The following is a 27,998-nucleotide window of genomic DNA, read 5'->3' as shown; positions in this document are numbered from 1 at the left end:
TTGGGATTGCGCCTGCGCAGTGCGCAGCCGCGAATCAGGTGCGCGTGGCCGGGACCCGGTCGCGGGCCCCGGGGTCTCGTGGGACCGTGGTGGTCCCGCCCGCTCGCTTGGCTTGCCCGGCAGGATGCCCGAGATCAGGGTCACGCCCTTGGGTGAGTGCTGGGCGGCGCGGGGAGCGCCCGAAGAAGGCTGGTTGGGGGCTCCGAGGTCCGGGGACCCCGGGACGTGTCCTCCTCGCCGCGCGGCCCCCCTCCCAGCGCCGGTGCTCAGTGCACCTTCTTCCTGCCTCTGCGTTCGCGCACTCGCTGCCTTCCACCTGTTCCATATGTCTCGAGCCCCGCTTCCCTGCAGCCTCCGTTTACCCGTGAGCCGTTCACCCCACGTCAGTCAGACCTTGTTTTGCTTGACCGGCGCAGCGTTAAAAACAAAAACCAACGTCGCCCCCCGCCCCCCAGCTTGCCTTTTGCGGAAGATGTAAGTGCATAGTTTAAAGGCCCAAACAGTACATTGGTGCGAAGGAGGTACAGCAGGTCACTCAGAATCGGAACAGCCGGGGTTTCTGTGCACAGGTGCCAGGGGCTTTTCGGGAACCTGCCCCCCTGCCACGGCTATATGTCCGCAGCGTCTTCTAGCAGTGTTGTCCCCCGCAGCTCTACATGCTCTCTTCTGTGGTGCACTCTCAGAATAGCCCACCCAGCCTCCCGCTGCAGTGGCCTAGCCCCTGGCCTACCAGGGCACAGCACGCATCCCGCCCCGCCATAGGTGCCCTCACGCCTCTCCTACCTGTTGGCTCCGGTTCCCCTCTGGCCACTTCAGCCCCACGCTGTCCTCGCACCTGGTTCCTCTCCAGGGGCTTCTGCAGGGTTCTCCTTCCAGCCTCTTTTCCCCTATGGCATCTTTCTCACCGCTCACTTTTGAACAGTCCTGTCTTCTTACTGCTTCTTTTACCCCAAATCCTCGCCGGGCAGTGGGAGAGAGGGGGGCATGGCCGTGCCTCTGACTGGTCCTCCCATACAGGGGCTGGCCAGGATGTGGGCCGAAGCTGCATTTTGGTGTCCATTGCGGGCAAGAACGTCATGCTGGACTGTGGGATGCACATGGGCTTCAGCGACGATGTGAGTCTCGAGGGTGGGATGCCTGGCATCCAGCCTGCTCCTCGGCGTCGTCACCAAGGGACCTGGGCCTCAGAGTCTCAGGCTCTGACTACAGAGGGGGAACAGGGGGGCAAGTGGACACTGGTAGGAGGGCAGCCCCCACGGTCACCCAACAGGTGGAGCACTTGCATGGGCCAGACTGTACTGGAGCCAGGGCACAGCTGGGGGTCTCAGCTCTCAGGTACTGGCTCAGCAGCCTGACCTCTGCCCTACATGCTCAGGGGTTCTGAGCAGTTGGTGGCCTCAGTGGGCCTGCAGGGTGTGGATGTCAGGCTCAACTGCACCCTGACCCAGGGGCCGTCCCCACAGCCCTGGCTGCCCGACAGTCACCTGAACCCTGGGTGGGCGGCATCCTGACACTTCTGCTTCTCCCCCCACAGAGGCGCTTCCCCGACTTTTCCTACATCACCCGCAGCGGCCGACTGACCGACTTTCTGGACTGCGTGATCATCAGGTGGGCGCCCTCCCCACCCCAGACCCAACCACCCACCCAAGTGGCATCCTGGTTCGTGTTGCCCTGAGCCCCTTCCTGTTCCTTCCTGGAACGTGAAGCTGATCCCACAGTAACTGCCTGCTGGTGGCGTCGCTGGACACCTGGGCCTGAGTCCCTTTTGCCCTCTCCCTCTTCCACGTTCAGGGCTGTGTCTGACACACAGTGGGCCCTCAGTGAGCAGAGGAATGGCGGTAGGGTTGCTGAATGGGGGGTTGGGGGGCATCCAGCTGACTGGTGCTGCGCCCGCAGCCACTTCCACCTGGACCACTGCGGGGCACTCCCCTACTTCAGTGAGATGGTGGGCTACGATGGGCCGATCTACATGACCCAGCCCACCCAAGCCATCTGCCCCATCCTGCTGGAGGACTACCGCAAAATTGCCGTGGACAAGAAGGGCGAGGCCAACTTCTTCACGTCCCAGATGATCAAGGACTGCATGAAGAAAGTGGTGGCCGTCCACCTCCACCAGACAGTGCAGGTCAGCCCCCCACTACCCGCCCCCAACTCACTCTGCTGCCATCCCAGGGACCCTTGGAGGCAGAAGGTGAGCGTGGGGCCCAGCTCAGATCCAGCACTGAGCAGGGCCCCTGCCACTCCCTGGCTCTGCCTGAGTGCGTGGAAGAGGCCAAAGAGGGCCACTGTGCCATCTGAGTACATAGGAGCAGGCCGGGTGGGTCAGAGACCAGAGTGTGGGCTCACTGCAGTGGACTGACTCAGGGTGGAGGGGTAAGACTTGAGGCAGGCGAGTGACATCAAATGTAAAATTTATAACAAGGATTATGGATTTGTCTTCTTCTCAAGAGTCTAGGTTTTGCTTGTTTTCATGAGTCTGACATTTGGGGTCATCTTATTTTTCAGGTTGAACCCTTTGTCGAGTTGAATCATTCTGTGTATCCTCAATAATGCTTTATTTTCGAGTCTACCTTTCTGGCGAAAGCTCGCCCCTCCCACACCTTGAATCCTTGCCCTTCTTAGTACTTTTATCCTTTCTGCTGCATATTTTATTTTTGTTTTTTGGCTGCACTGTGTAGCATGTGGGATCTTAGTTTCTTGACCAAGGATCAGACCTGCTCCCCTTGCTGTGGAAGTGCAGAGTCTTAACCACTGGACCAGTAGGGAAGTCCCTCTGCATCATATTTTAAATGTGACTCTTTTCCACGGCTTGGGTTTAATGCAACCTGATGGCCTGTCCTGTAGGAGAGGTGTGCAGTCCACGTGTAATAATTTGGGATTTAGGTGTATCTTCTTCCGTTTACTTTCAGTTTGTTCATCCTGTTCTATGTTTTATTTCCTTTATTGTCTTTTTCCGGACTGAGTCTTTAAAACTCCATTTGTCCTCTTATTTTGTAAGTAATTATATGTTCTTTCGTAATTCTTTTTGTGGCAGAGATTACAAAACACATCCATGACAACTCAGCTCTAAGGTACTTGGAACTTTTGCCTCTTTCCTGGACAATGAAAGCGTCTCAGAGCATCTTAAATTCACTTACCCCTCTCCTACTCACCAGCTCTTGTTTCCATATAGCAGGATTTTAATTCTGTCAGCCTATGAGGCCCCAAGGCCCTCACCATTTGCCACGTACCATCTGCATTACCCTAGCTGTGTCCCTGCTCCTTCCCATGTTCTTCACTTCATATTTGCAATGAAGAGCATCAGTATGGATCTGCTGGTGATGAATGTTCTCAACTTTATTTGTCTGCAGATGGGTTTATTTCGCCTTTATTATTAAAGACTTTCTCCCTTAGGTTCAGAATTCTAGGGCATCAGGTACTACCAGGACTCAAGTCTTCCATCTGCTATTTGTAGGAGAATTCTCTTGGGCGACTTGTGGGATTCTGTCCTTTCCTGCAGACTGGCAGGTGGCTGTGCTGGCTCCACCTGTTCCCTTCCTGCTCAGGTGTGAGGCCCTGGAGCTGCCCCCAGCTCCCTCCAGGCTGAATGGAGATCTTTCTCCTCCAGACCCTCCATTGTCCTCATGTCTATATTTCATGCTGGATAGCCTTTTCTATTTATTTTAGTTCATTAATTCTTTTCTTGGTTGTATATAATGTGCTGTTAAATTCATCTGTTGAATTTTCTTTTTAAAGTTGAAATATAATTGAATTACAATATTACATGTTGCAGGACTGCAGTACAGTGACTCATGGTTTGTAAAAGCTATACTTCATGTGTCAGTCAGTTCACTTCAGTTGCTCAGTCATGTCCAACTCTCTGCAACCCCATGGACTGCAGCATGCCAGGCTTCCCTGTCCATCACCAACTCCTGGAGCTTGCTCAAAGTCATGTCCATTGAGTCGGTGATGCCATCCAACCATCTCATCCTCTGTCATCGCCTTCTCCTGCTGCCTTCAGTCTTTCTCAGCATCAGGGTCTTTTCCAGTGAGGCAGTTCTTCCCATCAGGTGGCCAAAGTATTGGAGTTTCAGCTTCAGCATCAGTCCTTCCAGTGAATATTCAGGACTGATTTCCTTTAGGAGATCAGTAAAGGCTACACTTCATGTATAGTTATTGTAAAATATTGGCGCTCTTCTCTGTGCTGTATAGTGTATCCTTGTAACTTATTTGATGCATAAGAGCCTGTACCTCTTAATCCCCCATGCTTCTCACCTTTTCTCTCTTCCCTCTTCCTACTAGTAGTTTGTTCTCTATGTCTGTGAGCCTTGTTTCGTTTTTGTTACATTCACTAGTTGTATTTTTTTATATATCACACATTAAGTGATACAATACAGTATTTGTCTTTGCATCTGACTTATCTCACTTAGCATAATGCCTTCCAAGTCCATCCATGTTGCTATAAATGGCAAAATTTCATCTTTTAAACGAGTAGTAGTCCTGTGTGTCTGTGTATACCACATCTTTATCCATTCATCTGTTGAGGGGCATTTAGGTTGATTCCATATCCTGGCTATTGTAAATAGTAAACAGTAAACATTTGGGTGCATGTTATCTTTTCGAATTACTGTTTTCTCTGGATGTATGCCCAGGAGTAGGATTGCTGGATCATATGGCAACTCTAATTCTGGCTTTTTGAGGAACCTCCATACCATTCTCCATAGTGGCTGCACCGATTTACATTCCCACCAACAGTATAGGAGGGTTCCCTTTTCTCCACATCCTCTGTATTATTTATTATTTGTAGACTTTTTTGTAAAGTGGTACCTTATTGTAGTCTTAAGTTGCAATTCTATGTTAATTAGCAGTGATAAGTATCTTTTCAGGAGCATGTTGGCCAGCTGTATGTCTTCTTTGGAGAAATGTCTGTTTAGATCTTCTGCCCATTTTTGGATTTTGGAGGTTTTTTTTTTTTTTTTTTTTTAATAATTTTTGTTTTTGGCTGCACTGGTCTTTGTTACTGTGCATAGACTTTTCGCTAGTTGTGGTGAGCAGGGACTACTCTCTAGTTGCAGTGTGTTGGCTTCTTCTTGCAGTGGCTTCTCTTGTTGCTAAGCACAAGAGCTTCAGTAGTTGTGGCCCATGGCTCAGGAGTTGTAGTGCACGGGCTTAGATGCCCTGCAGCGAGTGGAATCTTCTTGGACCAGGGATTGAACTCATGTGCCCTGCAGTAGCAGGCAGATTCTTAACCACTGGATAACCAGGGAAGTCCCGAGTTGTTTTTCTGATAATTGAGCTGTATGAGCTGTTTGTGTATTTTGGAGATTAATACCTTGTCGATTGCATCATAAGCAAATATTTTCTCCCATTCTGTAGGTTGTCTTTTTGTTTTGTTTATGGTTTCCTTTGCTGTGCAAAAGCTTCTGAGTTTAATTTAGGTCCCATTTGTTTACATTTGTTATTTCCATTACTCTAGGAGACGGATCCAAAAAGATACTGCTGCTATTTATGCTGCAAAGTATCCTGTCTTTGTTTTCTTCTAAGGCTTTTATGGTGTCTGCTCTTTAACATTTAGGCCTTTAATCTGTTTTATTTTTGTATGTGGTGCTAAAGTTTTAATTTTATTCTTTTACATGTATCTGTCCAGTGTTTACAGCACCATTTATTAAAGAGACTCTCTTTTCTCCATTGTATGGTCTTGCCTCCTTTGTCATAGATTAATTGACCGTAAGTGTGTGGGTTTATTTCTAGACTTTCTATCCTGCTCCACTTATCTATATTTCTGTTTTTGTGCCAGTATCAGATTGCTTTGATTACTGTAGCTTTGTAGTAGTCTGAAGTCAGGGAGCCTGATAACTCCAGTTCTGTTTTTCTTCATTTTTCTCTCCGTTTACCATGTAGATTTGATGATTGTAGCTTTTCAGCATAGTCTAAAATTGAGGAGTGTGATTCCTTCAGCTATGTTCTTTGTCAAGATTCTTTTGGCTTTTTAGGGTCTTTTGTGTTTCCACACAAATTTTAAAATTATTTGTTCTTGTTCTGTGAAAAATTTGTTCTTGTTCTGTGAAAAATGGTTATGTTGATGTGCTATGTACTCAGCTGCTCAGTCATGTCCAACTCTGTGTGATCCTATGGACTGCAGCCCACCAGGCTCCTGTGTCCATGGGATTCTCCAGGCAAGAATACTGGAGTGAGTTGCCATTTCCTCCTCCCAGGGATCTTCCCAACCCAGGGATCAAACCTGCATCTCTTGCATTTCCTGCATTGGCAGGCAGATTTTTTTTTACCACTGAGCCATCGGGAAAGCCTCAGTATTTTAATAGGGATTGCACTGACTATGTAGATTGCTTTGGGTAGTATGGCTCTATTGAATTCTTAATTTGGGTTATAGTTTTCTCATTTTAAGATTTCCACTGTATTTAATAGTTTCTAGTCTTTTGCTAATATTCTTAATTCTTTCTCTGAATGTGTTAAAAGCAATCCTTTTAAAGCCTGTGCTTGAAAACCCCAGGTGCCTCGAGTCTGCTTCTGTAGACTGTTGTTTCTCCTCTTTCCTTCCCTATTGTCCCATTTCCTGTGTCCAGTTGCTTCTGACCAGAACTGGATGTTGCATATGGAAAAAAAACTGGCATAGTGAAAGGCTGGAATGATGTCCCAGACTCCACCTCCCAGCCCTCTGACCGGTGCAGCCCACAGACCTGAGGTCAGCCCTCTTCTCTGCAGGTGGACGATGAGCTGGAAATCAAGGCTTACTATGCGGGCCATGTGTTGGGGGCCGCCATGTTCCAGATTAAAGTGGGCTCAGAGTCTGTGGTGTACACGGTCAGTGGAAACTTGGGGCACAGGAAGGGCTGCCTGGTTGAGGAGAGGGAGGAGGCCCCTCCTCATCACCACATTCTTTGCCAGGGGGACTACAACATGACCCCAGACCGGCATTTGGGGTAAGCAGGCCTGTGCATTTGTTTCATTCATGGAGGTCCCTGCAAGGGTATAGTGACCCTCAGCGGGGTGTGTCGGGTACCTGAGTGGTCTGTATCACTGTCCCCTGGGTGTCCTCCTATCTCCCTTCAAGCGTTGCGGCCTGGGCCTGTGCAGAGAAGGCAGGCTGCCCGCCAGAGGGTACAGGAGGGCCGTGGCCGTGTACAGCCTAGCTCCCGTGTGGACTGTCCCCCTCTGGCCACCCCCACCTGTGTTCTAGCGCCGCCTGGATTGATAAGTGCCGGCCCAGCCTGCTCATCACAGAGTCCACCTATGCCACCACCATCCGGGACTCCAAGCGCTGCAGGGAGCGAGACTTCCTGAAGAAGGTCCACGAGACCGTGGAGCGCGGTGGGAAGGTAGCTGGTGAGGGCGCAGGGGCCCCGGGTGGGACTTGCCACATGTGCCCCGGCCATGCTGCACAGGTCTTTTGGCTTTCCGGCATGTGGTCAGGGTAGGGACAGAGGGAGGAAGGTTTGCTCAGCCCTGGGAAGACCCTTCCGCCAGGGCTTATTCACCCCTCATACCTCAGACCCCAGTGAAGGGCTGGCCAGAGTGTCTGCTGACCACTGGTCAGTTTTGCTGGGACAAAATAGGAGCTACACACAATTGTCACAGGGCCTCAAGCCCCCAGAGCTGCCAGCAGGGCTGGTCTTCTGAGAAGGCAGCCATAGGGAGTGACTGCCTGCCCGTGTGGTTTGGGCTTGACACAGTTGGAGGGGGACAGCATGGCCAGGGGTTCCTGCCCAAGCTGGCCTCACAGCCCCACCCCACAGGTGCTGATCCCTGTGTTTGCACTGGGCCGTGCTCAGGAGCTCTGCATCCTGCTGGAGACCTTCTGGTAGGTGCAGCCCAAGATGGTTGTTTTAAGCCTTGTGCTGCAAGCTGTGGGTGGGGGAACACCCTTCCTGGCACTGGACTTGACCCAGGCTGAGGGCACATGGGGGCCACTGGCCGGCCCTGCTCCACAGTCTCCCCACCATGCCCTGTTCTGGCTGCAGGGAGCGCATGGACCTGAAAGCCCCCATCTACTTCTCCACGGGCCTGACAGAGAAGGCCAATCACTACTACAAACTCTTCATCCCCTGGACCAACCAGAAGATACGGAAGACCTTTGTACAGAGGAACATGTTCGAGTTCAAGCACATCAAGGCCTTTGACCGGGCATTTGCTGACAGCCCAGGACCCATGGTGTGCCCTGGTGCAGCTGGGGGGGGCAGGGAGTTCCACCAGGCTCAGGCTCGCTTGCAGGGTGCAGTGTGCCTCTGTGCTGGGAAGATGGGAGGGCAGAAGGCTCTGAGGGTAGGGGGAGCATCTGCTGCCCTGACTGTCCCCACATTTGCCCCGAAGGTCGTGTTTGCAACCCCGGGGATGCTGCATGCTGGCCAGTCACTACAGATCTTCCGGAAGTGGGCAGGGAACGAGAAGAACATGGTGAGGGGTCTGGGCCCCAGGGCTGGCTCCTTGGGGGCAGGGGCTGCCCTGGCTGGGGGCTTGCTGCCATTAGGAGGAGCAGGCTGGGCATGCTGGTGCCTGGGGTCTGACCCAGGCTGACTCTCACTGTGTCTTGGACCATCTGCACCAGGCAGGAAAGCCCCTGGCTTCCTGAGCGCCATCATGGGGGTCAGGCCTGGGTGGGCTTGTGCTGAGACCACTGAGCCTGCTTCTGCAGGGTCTGCAGTGGGCCCTGAAGGGGAGGGCCCTCCATCAAGGGTTCAGGTTCAGGTGGGCAGAAGGGTGGGTGGGGGGAATGTCCCAGGAGGAAGCCCCGAGGCAGGAGGTGCAGGGGAGCCACTCGTCTATCCCTCCCTCCCACAGGTCATCATGCCTGGCTACTGCGTGCAGGGCACCGTGGGTCACAAGATCCTCAGTGGGCAGCGCAAGCTGGAGATGGAGGGGCGGCAGGTGGTGAGTCCTCACCTCTCTCTACCAGCCCTGTGGATCCCACTTGGGTGGGTGGAGGCCCTCGGAACCACCACCTGTGCTGATGGCCCACATACTGCGATGTTACAGCTGGAGGTCAAGATGCAGGTGGAGTATATGTCCTTCAGTGCCCACGCAGATGCCAAGGGCATCATGCAGCTGGTGGGCCAGGCGGAGCCAGAGAATGTGCTGCTGGTGCACGGCGAGGCCAAGAAGATGGAGTTTCTGAAGCAGAAGATTGAGCAGGAATTCCGTAGGCAGTCCAGGCAAGGGTAGGGGAGTGGGGGGGTCTGGTGCAGGCGGGGCCCTCCAGCCTGGACTGAGGCTCTCTCCATCTCCCGGCCAGGGGTCAACTGCTACATGCCGGCCAACGGCGAGACGGTGACACTGCCCACAAGCCCCAGCATCCCTGTGGGCATCTCACTGGGGCTGCTGAAGCGGGAGATGGCACAGGGTGAGTGGCAAGGCCAGCTGCGGTGGGGGTTGGGGGGCAGGGCAGCTGCTGGGCAGGTGGCCCCATTCACAGTGCTAACCAGTGCCCCATCCCCACAGGGCTGCTCCCTGACGCCAAGAAGCCTCGGCTCTTGCACGGCACCCTGATCATGAAGGACAGTGTGAGTGCTGCAGTCGCCATGGGGCTGGGGGGCTGTCTCTGCCGGCTCTGACCCACTCTTCCCCCACAGAACTTCCGGCTCGTGTCCTCAGAGCAGGCCCTCAAGGAGTTGGGCCTGGCCGAGCACCAGCTGCGCTTCACCTGCCGTGTACACCTGCACGACACACGCAAGGAGCAGGAGATGGCCATGCGCGTGTACAACCACCTGAAGAGGTAGGCGTCCTGGCCGCCCTTCCCCATGGGTGCAGGGCACACGTGGGGGCGCCAGGCTGGGCCTCACTGGGATTCCCTGCAGTGTCCTCAAGGACCACTGCGTGCAGCACCTTCCTGACGGCTCCGTGACCGTGGAGTCCATCTTAGTCCAGGCTGCTGCCCACTCCGAGGACCCAGGCACCAAGGTGCTACTGGTCTCCTGGACCTACCAGGTGAGGGCAGGACTGGTTGGGTCTCCCTATCACCCGGGGCAGGCGGGTCAGGGGGATAGACCAACAGCCCTTCTTGCCTGTGGCTGTAGGACGAGGAGCTAGGAAGCTACCTCACATCTCTGCTCAAGAAGGGCCTGCCCCAGGCCAGCTGAAGCCCCGTGGACAGTAGAGGGACCTGGCTTGTGCTCCAGGACCGTCTATGCCCCCGTCTTCCCCGTGTCCTTGGGTGTAGATCCCATCGCTCATCTGTGTAGAGAACACAGGGCCACGTACCTGCTCGAGTGGCTGCTTTTGGCCAAAGAAACGGATCTGGGAGGCTTTTCACCTTTTATTTCTACTCCTGGCCTCCCAGGAGATGGGTGGGAGCTCTTGGGGTGTTGATCTCCAATAAAAACCACCACAGGCTGTCTGGGCGTCTTCCTTTCTGATGCTTTCTCCTGCACCACTCCTCTGTGGCAACCCACCTGGGCAGGTGCCCAGGGAAGTGGGGACTTGTGGCAGGTACAGGCTTGCTGTGGTTGCTGCACAGTGCAGGGCAGGGTCAAGCAGCGGAGCAGCAGAGGGTTACCTGTGACTTCTGTACTGGGTCTCTGAGGGCCTGCGAGGAGGCTGCATGGAGGTGGGACCTATGGACAGACCCCAGGTCATCCTGGGGGCAAGAAGGTCCCTACAAGGGCCAGGCGAGAGCCTTCCATGGAACTGCAGAGCCCCTGCCTTTGCCCCAGAGTTCAAGTCCCTCCACCCAGTGCTGCCGACTGGATCCTCTCAGCTTCCCTCCCCGCCTCCACCACCCAGGGCCAGGTCAGGACGGGGATTGGCTGAGGGGCTATGGCACCCACTCCAGGCTACCTGCCTTTGGGCTTTCCTGGGGTATGGCACTGCCACCAAGCACCCTTCTTCTGGTGAAGGCTCAACCTTGGGCAGGGTCAGCCAGTCAGGGTACAAGCAGGGACCTCCTCAGGTCACTTCCTCTTACCAAGGCCTTCGTAGAGCACTGACTTCAAGAACAAGCCATGGGCAGGGGCCACACGGGACTGGTGTTTCCCCAGGGGGTCCCGGCTCTCCAGAATGGCTTTCACCTGAGCAGGCATCAAAGCCCCCAGCCCCACGGCTACAAGTACAGCAGTCATTCTCCGCACCTGTGACCCAAAGCAAACACTGCTGCAGCTGCTCAAGCCCCAGGCCCCACCCCCAGGGAAGACCCCAGGCTGGAGCTCACCTGTTTGTACAGGAAGGACTGGCTCTCAAACTCCATGCTCCAGAACTGCAACTGCCTGCAGACACAGACACCTCACAGTGTGACCTATGGCTTCCCACCCTGGGGTCCAAATGCCACCCCCCTCCTGCTTTACTGTAATTGAGCCCAGTGAAAGGGAGACTAAAGTCAGATGACTGGTGCTTGTGAGGTGACTGTAGAGCTGTCGGGGCTGAGGTCCTGGTGTGAGCTCAGAGGCAACTGTAAGGCAGCCCTGGGCTCTTCAGCAGGAGCTGGAGGCTGGGCCTAACTGGGAAGGCTCTGGAATCCAGTAGCTGCTGGATGGCTGGAGGCCCTGGGACAGTGAGGGTGGGGTGAGGTGGGGGGCAGTAGAAACAACCCTTGTCAGCCTAGACCAGAACCACTGGCCTGGTGTTTCTCCCCCAGGAGAACCTTGTCCTTGACCACCAGGATTCGTCTGAGTTGGTGAGCTCTGCCTTCCGGACCGAGGCTCATGGGTCCAGGAGGCTCATGGGTCCAGCAGGCCCACACCATGGCTGACAGCCACCCTCTTCTTCCCAGAAGCTGGATGGGTGGGTACCCAGGGAGCCCCAAGTGCAGCACTAGGGAAGGTTCTGGAGCTAAATCTAGCCTTTGCAGCCTCCAGACCGGAGTGCAGGCTGCTCTTCTCACCTGCTTTCCTCGGGGAGGACAAAGGGGCTGGTGGGGTCGGGGGACACAGAGGCCCGGCGCAAGGTGCGCACCGGGCTGGAGGCTGGGCTGCCAGCCGACTGGAAGGCACTGAAGTCATGTGTCCCCAGGAGGTGCTGGGCGGCTTCCTGCATGGCAGCCACATCCAAGCAGCTGCAGGGAGCCAAATGAGTGGTCAGGAGCGAATGGCTGGCCAGGCAGGCCTGGCAAGCCCCTGCTCACTCAAACCACTCACTGTGCCTGAAGCGCCCAGCACCGGTTTCGTTCAAATACAGGCAGCCTGTCAGGCCTGGGGCAGCCGGTAGCTAGGCGGTACAGGTAGGTCCTGGATATGGCTGCATGGCGGGCATGGAAGTGGCTGGGTACACGGAAGGCCTGTAGCACCCTGTGGGAGCGAGACCAGGAATGACCCCCTGCCGCAGCGATGTGACACCTTGGCATCTCCCCCATCACTCCAAGGAGTTCTGTCCTCACCTCCCGCCTCTACCATAGTGTACGATCCCAGGAGAGCGGTGCTCACCTGATTGCAGGGTGCTTCAGGTGGGTGTTGAGGGCTTCCGTCAGGACCTCAGGGGAGAAGGGTGGCAGGTCTGAGCGGCGCTGGATGTCCAGGTGCGCCGCGTTACTTAGGGCGTGGACCCCAGCATCCGTGCGGCTGGAAATGGTGAACTTTACCGGCATCACCGAGTTCAGCCGCTCTGCGGCCTCCTAGGGGTGTATAAGATACAGATGGGCCGGGCTCCCATCTGCCTCTCCCCGGGGTCGCCCTCCTCCCTCCCGGGCACGGGCCTGGAGCTCACCTCTAGGTAGTTCTGGACTCCGACGGCGCGCTGGACGCCCCTGACGGCCGCGACCCCGCTGCGGGCAGGGAAGGTGGAAGTTAGAGCGCGGAGGCTGCTTAGCCCGGGGCCCCGCCCGCCCCGCCCACTGTGATCAAAGGCGGCCGTTCCGCCCTGGCTGCCCGGGCCGGAGGCCGGAGGTGAGGACCCTAAACTCAGCCTCTGCCATCCCCTCGGGCGCCAGTCCTCGGCTGCTTTCCGGCTCGAGCTTGGGTGCTCCCCGCGGCGCCGGGCTCCACGAGGGGGTCGCGGGCACGGGTAGGAGGCTCAGAGGACGTACTTAAAGTCCGTTCCCAAGTACTGGAAGTACACGAGGTAGCGCGCCGGCACCGAGCCCGCGCCCATAGCCAGACTGGACAAGGTGGAGCCGCAGGAGCTGAGCGGGACAGGCGGAGAGCCAGGCAGATTGGGACCGCACGTGGGGCTACGCGCGCGCGCACCCCGTCTGTCTACGCCCCCTGGCCGCTCCGGCGCTTGCGCCTGTGCTCTCGCCCCGCCCAGACAGCCTAGCAAGGCTGCCCAGGGCTGGGGAGCCGAGGCGGGACTAGACTTAGGGAGCGGATGCAAAGTCCCCACCCAGGGGAAACGCCGCCGCAGCCTCTCGCAGACCCGCAAGCTCCCGCGCCCACCCCACTAGCACCCACCCCAATCCTCCCGCCGCGGTCCGGATGAGCGCATGTTGCCAATCCCCCAGGTTGCCTAAGGCCGAATCGCAGGAGCGCGCGCGGCCCAGCGGCTCCTGAGACTGCTACTGGCCCCATCCACTCTTCCGACCCGCTGCCGGGACGAAGGGGGCGGGACGTCGGAGCGTTTGGCGACGCTCCCCGGCGGTGACAGCGGGCGGCGCGCGCGGACGGAGGACTTTAGCGACGCTCCCCGGCGGTGACAGGCGGGGCGGGGCGGTGGCGCAGCGGCCTCGTTCCGGGGCGGGCGGGCGCCGATCGCGGCGCGGGCGGGCGGGCCGGTCGGGGATGCCGCTCGGGCCGCCGCGGTCCTCCTGCCAGTGAGCGCCGCGCGCCGCCGCAGCCATGACGGTGGAGTTCGAGGAGTGCATCAAGGACTCGCCGCGCTTCAGGTGCGCCCCCCGGGCGCGGCGCGGCCCTTTGTGATCCGCCGGTTCGCAGCCCCTCTGGGTACCCGGGACCGCCGGGGGATGGGGCGCGGGAGGGGGAGCCGGTGCCGCCTTTGTACCCGGCGCCCGGGCTGGAGGCCAGAGCAGGAGGACTCGCCTTGGACAAAGCCCTCAGCAACCACAGCCCTAGAGCCCGGAACAAAAGATGCCCCTTGTGCTGGTCGCCGCGCGCGAAGGGTGCGCGCGTGGGGCGGGGCGGCCTCTGGCGCGGCCACCTCTCCGTGGGAGTGTCCGTCCGCTTTGTGTCTAGACCTTCTGCGGGCCACCTGCACAGAGCTGAGACCTTGCCGGGCCCTGCAGCCCGACTCTGGCTAGGGTCGTCTGGGTGCGTCGGGTGTCTGCCCCTGGAATCTGTCTTGGTTCCTGTGCCCGGAGTAGTCAAGGGGGCGGGCAGCTGGAGCCACAGTTAGGGCTTGGGGAAGCTGCTTGGCAGGGTGACCTAGATGCCTGGCAGGGTGGGGGCTATCTGAGCAGACTGGATTCGAGAGACTGGTGGAGGTTCTGGGCTGTGCCTGGCCATGGGTTTGTGCTTTTAGTCCTTCCTGGGAGTGCAGGCGGGCTTATCTGTGTGGACATGTTCATGGTGTGCATGCATCTGCTCTAACGGGGCACCTCTTGTGTGTCAGGTGCTCATGCTTGTGCTTGGGTACACTCGTATGAATTCTGCCCCTCTGCACCCTCCCTTGAGGTGCCAGCCCTTGGACATGAATGTGTGGGTGAGCTGCGCCCCTGGACTGCTGCTAGATACAGAGTGGGTGTTTATCATGCAAGGATGAGTTTAGGCACTAAGCGCATGTTAGTTTGTTCCTCTGTATCCCAGCACAGGGTACGTGTTTATGCAGCAAATCCATGAGTACACACTTTGTGTGTGTTGTGCTTCTGCGTGCATCCATGTTTGATGGCACATGTGCCTGTCAGGCCTTGGCACACTTGCACTGGGTTGTGTGCATGTGTATGTGTGTGTGCTGAGTCTTTGAGGTGTGTTAGCAAGAGGGCCTGTGTGCGGTGCCTGGTGGGCCTCAGCATCGGTGCTCTCACCTCTGAGTCCCTGGATCCAGCGCCTTGCCCAGCTGCTTCACAGGGAGTCAGCAATGAAGGCCAGGGAAGACTGGATGAGGGGTTGAGACTGGACCAGAGAGTGGCCCCTGGCCCTGAGCAGAGGGCTAATGGTCACCTCTGCTCTCCCATCTTACATTCCTGACAGTTGATGGGGGGAATGTGAGCAACTCAGGTACCTATGATCCTGGGCTGGGGGCACCCACAGTGGGGCAGCTCCAGGCCCTCCCTCCCACACCAGCCTGCTTGCCAGGGGGCACCCACAGTGGGGCAGTGGATGCAGCTGATGCCTGGGCTTTGCTAGGTTTTCTTTGAAAGTACCTGGCTAAGACCCCAGGGTGGGGGCCAGGGAGATGCCCCTGACCTTGGGCCACAGAAGCTGCACTGTGTGGGTTTCAGGGTTGGGCTGAGATTTAACCAGGTTTTGAGGCCTTTGGGGGGTTCCCTTGTCCGTGTGCCCTCAGGTGCTGCTGAGGATGTAACATGGACTTCCTGGAGGCCAGCTTGGGGGCCAGGGTTAGGGTAGAGCTGGGTGGGAGAACGTGGTCAGCATATAGGGCCAAGTGACCCCAGCCCTGGGGGAAGAGGGACCCTGTCTGTGTGCTTGTGGCCTGGGCAGAGCCCTAGAGCCCTGGGTGCCTGTGGCTGGAGGGCTCCAGTCTCTCTCAGACTCACCGGGGCACCGCCCACCCCTTGTTCATAGTGCCCCCTCCCCTGGGTGGGGCTTCAGGCGCTGAGTCATGGCTCTGGTGGGGAAGCCAGCCTCACCCTCCTACCCACCATCCAAGCTGCTGAGGAAATCCTGGAGGGATGGCAGGAGAGGAGGCCTTGGTCCATGGAGGTGGGAGGAGAGAGATGAGGGGCATGGGGCCCCCAGGATGGGCTCTCTGCTGAGTGCCCACCTCACCCCCATGAGCACATTGTCACCATCTGGTACAGCGCCCCCCACCAGCTCTCTAGGGACCAGCTGCCCCCTCCCCGCCCTCCTGGCTCAGGGGAGATGGCCCTCCATGCAGCTGCCCAGGGCAGTTGGGGTGACTGGGGCTCCAGGGGCCGTGTCTCTGCTCTGCTCTGCAGTATCCTCTCCTGGGCGGGTGGTCCTTCCATACCCTGGGCCCCTGGGTTGTGGGGAGGGGAGAGGCTACAGCGATGGTCAGGATCCTGTAGTCTCAGGCTGGGCATCCTGCTGGGGGTGGGGCAACACTGGTCTAAGCAGACGTCCCCTCTGACCCCTTCCTGCTCTGGAATTCAGAGACCCCTCAGCCCTGGGGCAGGGATGAGGGCTGCTCAGAGTAGAGGAGGACAGGGGATCTTCCAAGGGCCCTGACAAGGCAGCCTGGCACCCCTCCCCCACAGCTCCTAACTGAGGGAGTACTGAGCTGCCCCGCACATGAGGGACTAAGTCCCTCTCCCCCAAGCCTGGGAAACCCTGGAACATGGCCCTCTTCTACCAGCCACAGGGCAGCAAAGGGCCACTAGACCTGAACAGCCTCCTCTGCCCTGGCCCTGGCCCTGGAGGCTGCCTCCAGCCCCTGGCCGGAGCTCCATTCCACGTTGTCCCTTGTCCCCAGGAAGCCAGATGGGCCCAGCTCACCAGCTGAGTGGGTTGGGGGGGCCCTGGGATCCTGGCCCTCTTTCCCTGTTTCCTGTTCCCAGAGCATTGGGGGCGGGGGGGTGGGGAGTCACGTGCCTGATCCATCTGCCTCTCGCCTTGCCTTCCGGGATTCTCTGTCCACTGGCTTCTCTGGTGATGTCATCGTTAACTCTTCCCTCCCCAAGGCAGCCCCATTGTTAGGCCATCCCAGTGGGAGTGGGCTCTTCCAAGGTCTGACTGACTGCTCCTTCCAGGCAGACAGGGCCAACTTGGTATTTGAGGTTGGGGGAGTAGTTGGGAGGTAGGGGCATGCCTCTGCTGGATGTCTCACTGTGCCAGGGAGCAGCCCCAGGTTTGCAGGCTCTGCTGACACAGGTCTGCGCCAGGGTCCGCCAGCCCCAGGCCAGAGTGGGCTACAGCTGAAGCTAAGGATTGGGGGGTCCAGATGGGGTCTGGGGTCAACTCTAGCCTTGGAGAGGTGTATAGGCTGGGCCGGGGGGCAGTGACTAGTGAGGCCCTGCATGTCCCCCTCCACAGGGCCCCGGCCCCTCCCTCTGTGCTAGGGACCACCCCCTCTCCTGTCCACAGACCCCATTTGGGGGCATCACAGCTGAGTAGGCCTCTATCTGCCTGAGATGGTGGTGGGCCCTGGAGGCTCTGCAGCCGTGGAGTCACGGTCCAGGTCCTGCCCCCTCTTGTCCTCCCTCTTCCGTGCCCCCACCCCAGTCCTCATGTCTTAGTCTGTCCAAGGGGCGTGGAGGAAGGTGGCCCTGCAGGAGCCAGTGGCTATCGACAGAGCAGCCCCTTCCCACTGCAGACCCCTTTGGGGAGGTGCCTGGGGAGACGAAGACCAGCTAAGTCGGTGGGGGAGGCTCGCTGCAGGCGGGTCTCCAGCCACCCTGTACCCGTCGCAGGGCAACTATCGATGAGGTGGAAACGGACGTGGTTGAGATCGAGGCCAAGCTGGACAAGGTGAGGGAAGGGCCTGGGGGCACACAGAGGGCTTGGTCCAGCTCACTCACAGCCACCAATACGAGCACAAGTGTGTGTTTATGCATAGCACGTGGGCCTGGCTGTCACTGGCCTTCATACCTGCCGCACACACACCTGTGTCTGGGTAGTTTCCTCTCGCCAAGCCAAGGAGGGGAGTCTTGGGGGAGGCAGGGGCAGCTGCTGGGGGGCTGTGCCTCTGAGTGGCTGGGTTAGGGGCCTGGGGCACAAGCAGGAGGGGAGGAGGGGTGGCATCCATGAGCCCCTGCTGGCTGATCCTGCTGTTCCTTGGCCAGGACTGCATGCCCACCCCAGTCCTGGGGTCCCTGCTCCTGGCTTCCCTCTCTTGCTCCCACCTCCCACACTGGAGCCAAGGCCTGGGCAGTGCCAAGCTGTTGCCCAGCACCAGGTGGGCTTAGGACAGGTGGCGGGCAGTGGCCTTCTCTGCCTAGGGCTGCCCAGCTGTGTCCTGGGCACTGATGGGCCCTGAGCTGAATTCCGGCTGCCCTGGCAGGGTCCCAGCCCATGTGGTCTGGCCTTGGTGGTGGTGAGGGCTGGGTGCACAGGTGGCATGAGTGTCCCCCATCCGTCCTCTCCTGTCTGCAGCTGGTGAAGTTATGTAGCAGCATGATCGAGGCAGGCAAGGCCTACGTCACCACCAACAGACTCTTCGTGAGTGGCATCCGCGACCTGTCCCAGCAGTGCCAGGGCGACACTGTTATATCGGTGAGGGGCAGCTGACCTCTGACCTCTAGGCAGGGGCAGGCACAGGCAGGCAGCCCCTTGAGGGTGCCCCTGCCCTGGGAGCAGGTGGGCGTTTGTGCTGGGCCACAGGGGCCACTCTGTGGCTAGTGGGTGGGAGGTACTGACACTGGGGGCACGGCAGTCCCATTTAAGCAAGGGTCTCCCCACCCACCCCCAGGAATGTCTGCAGAGGTTTGGAGACAGCCTGCAGGAGATGGTCACCTACCACATGGTGAGCCCTGATTGGGGGAGTAGGGGGGCACTGCGCTTCCTTATAATCGCTGTCATCCCTTCCCAGGCAGCCACCCCTCGGGCTTCCTGCAGGCCCCACCCAGCCTGGAAGGCTCTGGGCTGGCTCTGGGAGAGCTGAGCTGGCAGGGGCGGGCTGTGGGGGAGGCCACGTTTCTGCTCCTGCAGTCTGGGTGTGGGGGGCCCACATTGCTGAAACTCTACTGTGTCCCAGGTGAGGGCTGGATAGCCAGCAAGGAGGTGCCTGGAACCTGCCCGTCTGGGGCTGAGGGTGGTGGGGGCTTGGCATAGGTGCCTTAGAGGGTTATCCAGGGCCATCAGACAAGGGTCATTGGCCAGGCTGACCCCACTGCTTCCCAGGATGGGTCTGTATGACCTTGAGCCCCTCAGGGGCCCCCCGCATGGTCACACAGAACAGAATGAGGCCCATGTGGGTGGTCAGACCGTGGCCTGGAAACCAGAGCCCCAGACTAAACAAGGGGCCCCTCCCCCACAGGGGAAGTTCAGAAATAAACCAGTGCTGGACAGCTCGTCCGGCTTCAGCAGTCTGTCTATGTGTCTGTCTGCTTCTGGTTAGGGCCCAACCCTCTCCCCATGTTGAGCGGATCTGATTCTGGGTCCAGTTAGCACTGTGGGGGAAGCTCCTCCAGCCCCCTACAACCACTTCACCCTGCCCCCAGGCCAGATCACTCAGGAGCTTCGGCCACAGCCGGACCCTTCCAACTGCAGGGCTGGTCATCCTTAAGGTGGCCTCTCGCCAGGCTGGGGCACTGGCTGTCACTAGGGACCCTGGGTGTGCCTGCTCTGTCTGGGCCATGGGAGGGGGACAGCTTGGGCCTCGAGTCTGAGAGCCAAGTCGGGGAGATGGGCAGGTGGTCACAGCTGTTGTCTCTGGGCGCCGACCCAGGCCTGGGGGCTGCACCTGGTCCCTTGGACCCTGAGAGGCTTGCTCTGTGAGGGTGACCAGCTGGGGCCTAAGTGGGGCTGGACAGGGCATTCTCTGGTTCTTACCTGAGGGGATGGGGCCTGGCCTCTGGGGTCATGTGGGGGCAGGTCCCTGATACCTCCACCTTCCTATGCTCCCAGATCCTGTTTGACCAGGCCCAGAGGTCTGTGCGGCAGCAGCTCCACAACTTCGTCAAAGAGTGAGTGGCCCCAAGGGAGGCCTGGCCTCTCTAGGCCCCAGGAGGGCACGAGGCCACACCCATGCTGGGGTGTTTGAGCTGAGGGAGTCTGGGGCCCTGACACAAGGTCTGCAGGCTCTGGGTGGGGGGCTCAGTGTAGGCCAAGACTGGGCTGAGGAAACAGTGCTGGAGGGCAGGGACCACAGAGGGCAGCAAGAGGGCCCTCAGGCAGAGGTGAGGGCAGGACCATGGAAGGGTCAGGGTCGGGGTCATAGAGCAGGAGGTGGGGACTTGGCGGGGGTCTCAGCTCAGTGCTGTGTGTATAGTTGGGAATCCCCCAAGTGGAGCATCTGGAGTCCAGGGTAAGGCTAGGGGTCACCCCAAGCTGGACCAATCCTGTGGGTGAGGTGGTGAAGGGAAAGGGGGCCCTGGATTGGGGAAGGGACCTGAGGAGGAGGCGGCAGGGAGTGCTGGCTGTAGTGGGTGGGAGGCCAGGACAGGGAGGTGGGGAAGAGGGTTGTGGAGCACAGAGGGGCTAGGAGCAGAAAGAGGGCCTTTCTTGAAGGGGGGAGACCCCAGTGCACCCCTCCTCAGTCTCCCTGACCTGACACCCGCCGGCCTCCAGGGACGTGCGGAAGTTCAAGGAGACCAAGAAGCAGTTTGACAAAGTTCGGGAGGACATGGAGCTGTCGCTGGTGAGGAATGCCCAGGCCCCGAGGCACCGGCCCCACGAGGTAGAGGAAGCTACGGGTGCCCTGATCCTCGCCCGGAAGTGTTTCCGCCACCTGGCGCTGGACTATGTGCTCCAGGTGAGTCGCTGGGCCTTGGGTGTCACTGCAGACAGGGACCTGGTGTCTGGAGGGGCCCCTCTGACCTGAGAAAACTTCAGATGCTTGGGGAGGGTCCTGGAGGGGGGAATGCCCCGGGCAAAGGCCCAGAGGTGAGGCCGTGCTTGGGACAAGCCAGGGCCAGAGGCTGCAGGACGGCTTGGAGCATGGGGTAGAGTTCATGGCTTTGTCCATGGAGAAACCATGAGAGGAGGGATGGGTACCAGTGTAGGGAGCATCAGATGAGCTGGTGGTCTCGGGGAGCCACAAGCACCCTGAGTGGACACAAGCAAGGTCCAGGCTCAGCCCTGATATCTTCACCTGTTCACTCCTTCCTTGGCAGATCAACGTCCTCCAGGCTAAGAAGAAGTTTGAGATTTTGGATTCTGTGAGTGCTGGGGTTGGGTGCACCTGTTGGGGCCCTGAGCACCATGGCTGGCAGCCGGGCCTCACCTGTGTCCCTACCCCCCCAGATGCTGTCCTTCATGCATGCCCAGTACAGCTTCTTCCAGCAGGGCTATAGCCTGCTGCACCAGCTGGACCCCTACATGAAGAAGCTGGCAGCCGAGGTGAGCCTGCGGGGAGGGGAAGCCAGGGCCAGCGTGTCAGGGGAGGGGGTCCACTTCCCTCTCTGTACCCCTCCCCACAGCTGGACCAGCTGGTGATCGACTCAGCAGTGGAGAAGCGGGAGATGGAGCGCAAGCATGCCGCCATCCAACAGCGGGTGAGGCCCTGCAGCCCTGGCCTCCCTGTGGAGGGGCCCCTCAGCCCTCTCCAAGTGTGGACCTGGGAGCCTGCCGCAAAGACACACTCCCCGTCCCTCCCCAGGCCTGCCCATGCTCAGGCTGATTCTGATCCTCCTTGGAAGAGCAGTCAGAGGTGGGAGTCCTCATCCCTCAGGGTCTCAGCACCGTGAGAGGTCACTTAGAGGCCAGGACCAGCCCCCTCAGCCCACGGGCGCTAGGGCTGGGGCTGGGTGGAGGGTCCTACTGGGGCCTCTCTGCTCCTGGCCAGACGGCTGTCATGGCGCTGCCCTGGGCGGAGATGACTGCTGGTGGGAGCTGCTAGTTCCCAGGAGGAGGCAGCAGGGCTTCACTCACTGGCTCTCTCTCTCCCTGCTCCCGCTCCTCCCGCTCCCGCCCTCAGACGCTGCTGCAGGTGAGTGGGCACCCACGGGGGGGGGGGGGGGGGGAGACAGGTGGGTGGGGCCTCTGTCTGCCTCGCCCTGTTTCAGCACCAAGGACACCTCCGCAGCCCCGGCGCTCCGACCCTGAACACCTCCCGGGGTGTGCCCAGCACCAGCGGAGGCTGCTGAGCTGGGACCGAGTCCCCTTCGGGAGCAGCTGCAGCTGTCCCTTCCCGCCCCCACTCAGCCAGGGGAGCAGGTGGCTGGGCCTCCTCTCCCACTGCCGGACACACAGGACAACGCTCAGTGTCTCCCTGGCCCGTGTGAATGGAGCTCTGTCAGGCTGGCTGGAGCAGCCCAGCTGGCGACTTGAATGGGGGACTGAGGACAAGGGAGGCGGCTTCCTTCCTGATCCTACCCAGAGGCTGCTGTCTGTGCTGGGCGGGGGGGAGCTAGGGGGTGGGGCCAGAGCGCTCCGGGCCCCCAGCTGTGGCAGGAGGCATCTGCCCCCATGGGGTTTTGGTCAGGAAGTGGCTGTGAAGACCCACCCTCTCAACCTTGGCTGGGGGGAGCCTGGGAGGGCAGCCGTGTCCGCACAGCAGTGGGTGGGTGCTCATGGGGGCTGGGCTCCGACTGCTCCCAGGACTTCTCCTACGATGAGCCCAAGGTGGAGTTTGATGTGGATGCACCCAGTGGGGTAGTGATGGAAGGCTACCTCTTCAAGAGGGCCAGCAACGCCTTCAAGACATGGAACCGGTAAGGGAGGCCCTTCCTCAGGGGACTGCAGGGCAGATAGGTGGGGGAGGGTGCCCAGCCTGGCTTGACCCCTCCTGGCCCATTCCCTACCCAGGCGCTGGTTCTCCATCCAGAACAGCCAGCTGGTCTACCAGAAGAAGCTCAAGGTGCACTGGGCCCAGGGCAGCAACTCCTGGGCCTTCTCACCTGGCCTGGGGGTGGGCAGTTGGGGGGGTTGGTATCACGGGGCTGAGGACACGGATGGGCACCATAGCCTGAGTGGCCAGGGACAGAGACCACTTGAACCCCAGGCAATCTGTGTCCTGGGTAGAGCAGTGAACGGGTGGTCAGGGTGGGGCAGGGGTGGGTGCTGAGCACGAGGACCAAGGCGGTCATGCCCACAGGACGTGCTGACTGTGGTAGTGGACGACCTCCGGCTCTGCTCTGTGAAGCCCTGTGAGGACGTCGAGCGGAGGTTCTGCTTTGAGGTCGTGTCGCCCACCAAGTAAGCAGGTCCTGCCCAGGGCGTGATGTGGCAAGAGCCCCTGCTTGCCCAGGCTGACAGGCCCCTTCCTGCAGGAGTTGCATGCTGCAAGCCGACTCAGAGAAACTGCGGCAGGCCTGGGTTCAGGCGGTGCAAGCCAGCATTGCCTCCGCCTATCGGGAGAGCCCTGACAGCTGCTACAGTGAGGTGGGCCCTCCCTGCATGTGCATGTACAACTCCCACAGGCCACACACCAGCACACATGTGCATTCACACACCAGCACACATGTGCACATCAGTGTGTGTGCCCACATGGGGGTGCAGGCTCGTGCCTCAGGCACCCTGTCCTGTGTCGGCCCCTGTATCTGGGGAGGAAGAGGGGGCCCCCGCTGGGGAGACTGGGGTTGGAGCTCCCATGGGGTTGAGTGACCCCTCACCCGGTCCCCAGAGGCTGGACCGCACTGCCTCCCCGTCCACAAGCAGCATTGACTCTGCCACGGACTCTCGGGAACGCAGCGTCAAGGGTGAGAGTGTGCTGCAGCGGGTGCAGAACGTGGCCGGCAACAGCCAGTGTGGTGACTGCGGCCAGCCTGACCCGCGCTGGGCCAGCATCAACCTGGGTGTGCTGCTCTGCATCGAGTGCTCAGGCATCCACAGGTGGGCCTCCTGGGCGGTGTGGAGGGGGTGGGGGCGGAGCCGCGCCCTGACTCCTCCTCCCTCATCATCCAGGAGCCTGGGCGTCCACTGCTCCAAGGTGCGGTCCCTGACCCTGGACTCATGGGAACCGGAGCTACTGAAGGTGTGTGGGGTCCATTTCAGGCAGCTGGCGGGGGTTGGGGGGGTAGCAGGGTGGGGAGACAGGAGCCGGGTCTGCCCACTTGAGGGGAGGTCTGTGGGCTGGGCTGATGCTGGCCTCACCCTCTCCTGCCAGCTGATGTGTGAGCTTGGAAACAGCACCGTGAACCAGATCTACGAGGCCCAGTGTGAGGGGCCGGGCAGTAGGAAGCCTACAGCCAGCAGCCCCAGGTGAGGTGTGGGGTAGCCTAGGCAGGCCTGGGGAGCCCCCACCCACAAGTGCGGCTTCATGTCTGGTCCTGGTCCAGACAGGACAAGGAGGCCTGGATCAAGGACAAATATGTGGAGAAGAAGTTTGTGCGGAGGCCGCCCTCAGCACCAGCCCGGGAGGCCCCACAGCGCTGGAGGGTGCAGAAGTGCCAGCGTCACCACAGCTCCCCCCGAGCCCCTGCGCCCCGCCGCAGCAAAGTCCGGATGGAGCCCGTTCTGCCCTCTGTGGCAGCCCTGTGCTCAGGTGGGAGGGGGCCGGCAGGTGCACCCCAGTTCACAGGCCTGGGCAGGGGGTGAGCCTCCAGACTATGGACCCCAGGGAGGCCAGGGGTGGGGGAAGGAAGGAGCAGAGCCCCAAGCTCTGCCTGCCTCCCAGCCTGGCCCGGTTACTGCCCTGCTGCAGGCTCCATGGAGCCCAGGTTCCGCAGGGACTCGCTCTTCTGCCCGGACGAACTGGACTCCCTTTTCTCCTACTTCGATGCAGGGGCTGCTGCAGCCGGCCCACGCAGTAAGTCCCCTGCTGCCCACCACCCCCAGCTCAGCCAGGGCAGCTCAGAGCAGGGACCAGGCATGCTTGCTCAGAGGGTGGACAAGTACGGGACAGCTATGGCCACTCACCCAGGGACCGGAAGGATGGGCATTCCTTGCAGGAGGGACTAGTGTAGGGATGGGGAGAGTCTGGGGGCCAAGCAGGGCTAAGGCTGGGACAGTATCTCCAGGGGCTGGGGGTAATTCAGCCACTGACTTGGAGGCTGGAGCCATGACCCTCAGGGAGACCCGTGTGCAGTGTGCACACAGGAGTGTGTGTGTGGCATGACTGTGCACATGGGTACATACATGTGAGTGTGTACATGTGTACACACATGGGTGTGTGCACATACATGTATGTTCGTGGACAGCTGTGTGCCAGACCAGCTCCTGAAAGACAATTGTGTGCATCTTCTCCAGCTCCTCCTGGAGTGGGGGTAGGGGGCACATGCTGCAGGTTGGGGCCCTCCCCGCCCTGTCGCCTGCCTGTAAAGTGTCTAACAGCACCCACTGGCCGGGGGCGTCTGGGCCGCCTTTCTGGGCAGTGTGGACAGAAGACATAGACGGGGGCCAAGAATTGGCAGGGCTGATGGGGTGAGCGGGTGCCCTCGGGCAGCAGAGGGCGCTGCCTCGCCGTCCCTCAGCTCTGGGCTCTTCTGTGAGGGCTGCTCTTGGGTGCCGCTCACTGCTGCCTGGAACCGCGTCTGGATGGAGACCTCCCCGCTTGCATTATGGCGGCGCTTCCGCCCATCCGTCCTGCTAGGGCCGGCCTGAGCGAGGGTGGGGATCACACCCACGGCTGTGCTCCTAGGGGGCGCTTTATCCTTGACTCTGTTGAGCTGTCACTTGATTTCCTCACCTTTCCTCCCATCCTGGGCAGGGCTGTCCTCTGCCCGCTAGTGGGGACTGATCCTGCTCCAGGCAGCATCCCCGGGAGTGTGGGCGGCCCTCCAGCCTTCCCCCAGACGCTCTCAGGCCCCCTCTGGCTGTGGACTTTGCAGGTCTGAGCAGCGACAGCGGCTTAGGGGGCAGCTCCGACGGCAGCTCAGATGTCCTGGCCTTCGGCGTGGGCTCTGTGGTGGACCGCGTCGCTGAGGAGGGTGAGTGCGCGGCTCCCCATCTCCGGCCCTGCGCCTCCCCCGCTCCGGGCCGGTTTACCGGCCCTGATCGCCCTGTCCTCGCAGAGGGTGCAGAGTCGGAGGAGTCCAGCGGCGAGGCGGACGGAGAGGCGGAGACCTGGGGCCTGGCAGACGTGCGCGAGCTGCATCCGGGGCTGCTGGCGCACCGCGCGGCGCGCACCCGCGACCTTCCCGCCCTGGCGGCGGCTCTGGCGCACGGGGCGGAGGTCAACTGGGCTGACGCGGAGGACGAGGGAAAGACGCCGCTGGTGCAGGCTGTACTGGGGGTAAGTAGGCGCCCGGCTGCGCCTGGGCCCAGGTGCAGCGTCTTCACAGCGGCTCTCCCTTGGTGCGCCAGCTTGAAGGGGCGTCGGGGTGTGGTGGGAGGTGGGGGGCCTGCAAGGAACCGTCTCCGTGGCTTGGCTCCGTCTGAACCATACCGCCTCCCCACGCCCGCTTCCCCAGGGCTCCCTGATCGTCTGTGAATTCCTCCTGCAAAACGGAGCGGACGTGAACCAAAGAGACAGCCACGGCCGGGCTCCCCTCCACCACGCCACGCTCCTTGGCCGTACTGGGTGAGTCGTGGGCTGGTCATACCCTCACTTCCCCCCGCCCCATGGGCCCGGGTTGCCAGCCCACCAGTACCTGCCCAAGGCCTGACCTGACTTGACCCCTCCGCTCTCAGCCAGGTCTGCCTGTTCTTGAAGAGGGGGGCGGACCAGCATGCCTTGGACCACGCTCAGCAGGACCCATTGAGCATCGCGGTGCAGGAAGCAAACGCCGACATCGTCACGCTGTGAGCAGGAGGGCGGTGTGCGTGGGGGACCCTGTGGGCGGTGCGGAGCACTTCACAAGGCCCGCCCTCCTCAGGTCTGGGACGCGGTGGGGTGGGGGCGGGCTAGGCTCTTCCCAAGGCCCGCCCTCTTCCAGGCTCCGTCTGGCGCGAATGGCCGAGGAGATGCGTGAGGCCGAGGCGCCCTCTGGCCAGCCGGGCCCTCTGACCGGCAGCAGCCCCACTGAGCTCCAGTACCGCAGGTGCATCCAGGAATTCATCAGCCTTCACCTGGACGAGAGCTAGGGCAGCGGGGTGGGCGGGACCCCCCCACCGGCCTGTTTCCGGAGAGCACTGGTGTTCCGGAGCTCCTGGAGGCCCTGCTGCCGGCTCTGCCCTCCTCCTCCAGCGGCCCCCACCCCGGGCCGGAGCAGGACCAGCACTGAGTCTTCTGAAGCTCCAGTCTTCCCCAGGAGGTGTTGCATCCCTCCCCGCCCAGGGACCCTGTGTCTTCAGGTGACCCCTTCCTAGGGGGCCTGGGTTGCTCGTGTCACAAACCACTCTCAAGGCCCCATGTCACCTTGTGCTCCTCTCTGCTCCCCCAGGCCCGTGTCACCTCCTGCCCCTCTATCCCTGGGCCCATGCCACTTGGTGCCCCACTCTGCCCTCAGGGCCTGTGTCACCTCGTGCCCCCACTTTACTGCCCAAGGACACTGACCTGCTAGTTGGGTCCCTCCCATGCCCCTAGCCCCTCCGCTGGGCCCTGGGGCTGGTGGCTGGCCACCGGCACCTTGTGAGGGCAGAAGGGACCGCCCATCCAGGGAATCAACCCGTGTACCTCACTTAGCGACCCCAGCATCCAGGCTGGGCTTCTTGGGTGCTTGGGGCTCTGGCCTGGGGCCTCAGCCCTGACTGGGCACGGACGTCCTGAGGCCGTGTGGCTGGCCATGCAGCCCCATCTGTCCCTGCCTTTTCCCAGAGCGAGTGGCAAGTGCGTCGCTCTTCCCACCCCTGCATCTGATGTCCTTTGTCATGGACTGAGGGGTTTTCTACAATGACCTCGTTCTCACTTTGTCTCGCGTCTTTTCTCTGGACTCAAGGACCACCTTGACCCCCAGCTCTGCCCGCTGCTGCGGGGGCTCTGCAGCTCAGCCCTGCCCCCTCACCAGCCTTGACCCTGGCTCAGCCCATGGGGCTTCAGCTCACCCCCAGGGCCCTCTGATGCCTTCTGCATTCCCCTTCCTGGAGCCCTGGGGCAGTGGCTGGGCCTCTCCCCATCTCTACCCTCGGCCAGTCCAAGGCCAGTTGGCTGGTCACTATGCAAAGGCTGCCCAGGGAGGCCCCATGGGCAGCAAGGTGGGCCCCCAACTCCCTCGCCTGCTGGCTGTGACACCCAGAGAGCAGAATTAACTCCTTCCTTTCTCCCTGCTTGAGCTCTGCCCCCACCTCCCACCCCACTGCCTGCGCCAGGGCCTTTGCTAGGGCCTCAGCTGGCGGGACCCGCCTCCACTCCAGATCACAGTTAATAAACAGCCGCTTGCACCCGCTTCCTCGCCTCACCCGCCTCACTCTGCTCTGTCTCGACTGGGGTGGGGGGGTCACCTGTCTTCCCCAAGGGGCGGCCCTGCGTGGGACAGCACCAGTGGTGCCCTCAAAGGGTGCAGTAAGCTGGAACCTGAGGGCCTGCCTGAAACCTGGGCTCCATTGATTAAAATCAGTTCCTGATACTCCATTCTGGCTGCCCCGCCCTTTTCTAGGATAGACACTAACTGGCGAGGATGGTCTGGTCCT

General features: G+C 60.3%; 3 protein-coding genes across 22 annotated transcripts; 2 read left to right on the top strand and 1 right to left on the bottom strand.

Moving 5' to 3' along the window:
- Positions 1-10: 10 nt before the first annotated feature.
- On the top strand, positions 11-10,327 carry INTS11 (integrator complex subunit 11). 2 transcript variants are annotated; one of them, XR_015143308.1, is made up of 17 exons: positions 11-152; positions 1,018-1,115; positions 1,535-1,608; positions 1,897-2,125; positions 6,703-6,801; positions 6,886-6,920; positions 7,178-7,316; positions 7,734-7,798; positions 7,959-8,148; positions 8,308-8,391; positions 8,776-8,865; positions 8,971-9,146; positions 9,227-9,334; positions 9,433-9,494; positions 9,564-9,706; positions 9,789-9,918; positions 10,008-10,327. XR_015143308.1 is itself a non-coding variant. In XM_086343987.1 (17 exons), the coding sequence occupies exons 1-17, from the start codon at positions 125-127 to the stop codon at positions 10,068-10,070; spliced, it is 1,800 nt and encodes a 599-aa protein (XP_086200113.1). In that variant the 5' UTR covers positions 11-124; the 3' UTR covers positions 10,071-10,327. The 2 variants fall into 2 exon arrangements, 1 of the variants encoding a protein (XP_086200113.1); XM_086343987.1 differs by having other exon boundaries at positions 8,971-9,133.
- On the bottom strand, positions 10,006-13,445 carry PUSL1 (pseudouridine synthase like 1). Of its 15 annotated transcripts, none has more exons than XR_015143311.1 (8): positions 12,944-13,426; positions 12,625-12,682; positions 12,345-12,532; positions 12,060-12,209; positions 11,807-11,977; positions 11,138-11,192; positions 10,772-11,057; positions 10,234-10,544 (listed from the first exon to the last, which is right to left on the bottom strand). XR_015143311.1 is itself a non-coding variant. In XM_086344002.1 (8 exons), exons 1-8 carry the CDS (start codon positions 13,006-13,008, stop codon positions 10,563-10,565), a joined length of 855 nt encoding a protein of 284 aa, XP_086200128.1. In that variant the 5' UTR covers positions 13,009-13,445; the 3' UTR covers positions 10,234-10,562. The 15 variants fall into 15 exon arrangements, 12 of the variants coding, with proteins under 12 accessions (XP_086200125.1, XP_086200127.1, XP_086200130.1 ...); XM_086344002.1 differs by having other exon boundaries at positions 10,234-10,567; positions 10,895-11,057; positions 12,944-13,445; XM_086344000.1 differs by having other exon boundaries at positions 10,895-11,057.
- A 124-nt stretch (positions 13,446-13,569) lies between these two features.
- ACAP3 (ArfGAP with coiled-coil, ankyrin repeat and PH domains 3) lies at positions 13,570-27,939 on the top strand. 5 transcript variants are annotated; one of them, XM_086343986.1, is made up of 24 exons: positions 13,577-13,738; positions 17,360-17,417; positions 18,042-18,161; positions 18,358-18,411; positions 19,515-19,573; positions 20,178-20,361; positions 20,723-20,767; positions 20,853-20,948; positions 21,029-21,103; positions 21,526-21,537; positions 22,149-22,261; positions 22,356-22,407; positions 22,645-22,745; positions 22,820-22,931; positions 23,173-23,381; positions 23,454-23,523; positions 23,656-23,750; positions 23,828-24,033; positions 24,193-24,297; positions 25,319-25,417; positions 25,502-25,722; positions 25,901-26,010; positions 26,121-26,231; positions 26,366-27,939. In XM_086343986.1, exons 1-24 carry the CDS (start codon positions 13,692-13,694, stop codon positions 26,511-26,513), a joined length of 2,502 nt encoding a protein of 833 aa, XP_086200112.1. In that variant the 5' UTR covers positions 13,577-13,691; the 3' UTR covers positions 26,514-27,939. The 5 variants fall into 5 exon arrangements, 2 of the variants coding, with proteins under 2 accessions (XP_086200112.1, XP_086200111.1); XR_015143306.1 differs by having other exon boundaries at positions 13,570-13,738; positions 21,526-22,261; positions 23,832-24,033; XM_086343985.1 differs by lacking the exon at positions 17,360-17,417 and having other exon boundaries at positions 13,590-13,738; positions 21,526-22,261.
- Positions 27,940-27,998: the final 59 nt, after the last annotated feature.

Source organism: Bos grunniens, chromosome 16 (genome assembly GCF_055505025.1).
Source record: "Bos grunniens cultivar Pamir isolate PY7600 chromosome 16, Bosgru_T2T1.0, whole genome shotgun sequence".
NCBI lineage: Eukaryota > Metazoa > Chordata > Mammalia > Artiodactyla > Bovidae > Bos > Bos grunniens.
This window is presented reverse-complemented; position numbering and strand designations above follow the sequence as displayed.

Bases quoted from the DNA above. Each gene is read 5' to 3' on its own strand.
- INTS11 (XM_086343987.1), top strand. From the start codon at position 125: ATGCCCGAGATCAGGGTCACGCCCTTGG. The intron at 153-1,017 runs GTGAGTGCTGGG...CCTCCCATACAG, and splicing joins GATCAGGGTCACGCCCTTGG to GGGCTGGCCAGGATGTGGGC. The intron at 1,609-1,896 runs GTGGGCGCCCTC...CTGCGCCCGCAG, and splicing joins CTGGACTGCGTGATCATCAG to CCACTTCCACCTGGACCACT.
- PUSL1 (XM_086343999.1), bottom strand. From the start codon at position 13,008: ATGGGCGCGGGCTCGGTGCCGGCGCGCTACCTCGTGTACTTCCAGTAC. The intron at 12,210-12,344 runs GTGAGCACCGCT...TCGCTCCCACAG, and splicing joins CTGAAGCACCCTGCAATCAG to GGTGCTACAGGCCTTCCGTG. The intron at 10,545-11,137 runs GTGAGCTCCAGC...GTCTGTCCATAG, and splicing joins AGTCCTTCCTGTACAAACAG to GTCCCACCTCCATGCAGCCT.
- ACAP3 (XM_086343986.1), top strand. From the start codon at position 13,692: ATGACGGTGGAGTTCGAGGAGTGCATCAAGGACTCGCCGCGCTTCAG. The intron at 22,262-22,355 runs GTAAGGGAGGCC...TTCCCTACCCAG, and splicing joins GCCTTCAAGACATGGAACCG to GCGCTGGTTCTCCATCCAGA. The intron at 22,408-22,644 runs GTGCACTGGGCC...TCATGCCCACAG, and splicing joins TCTACCAGAAGAAGCTCAAG to GACGTGCTGACTGTGGTAGT.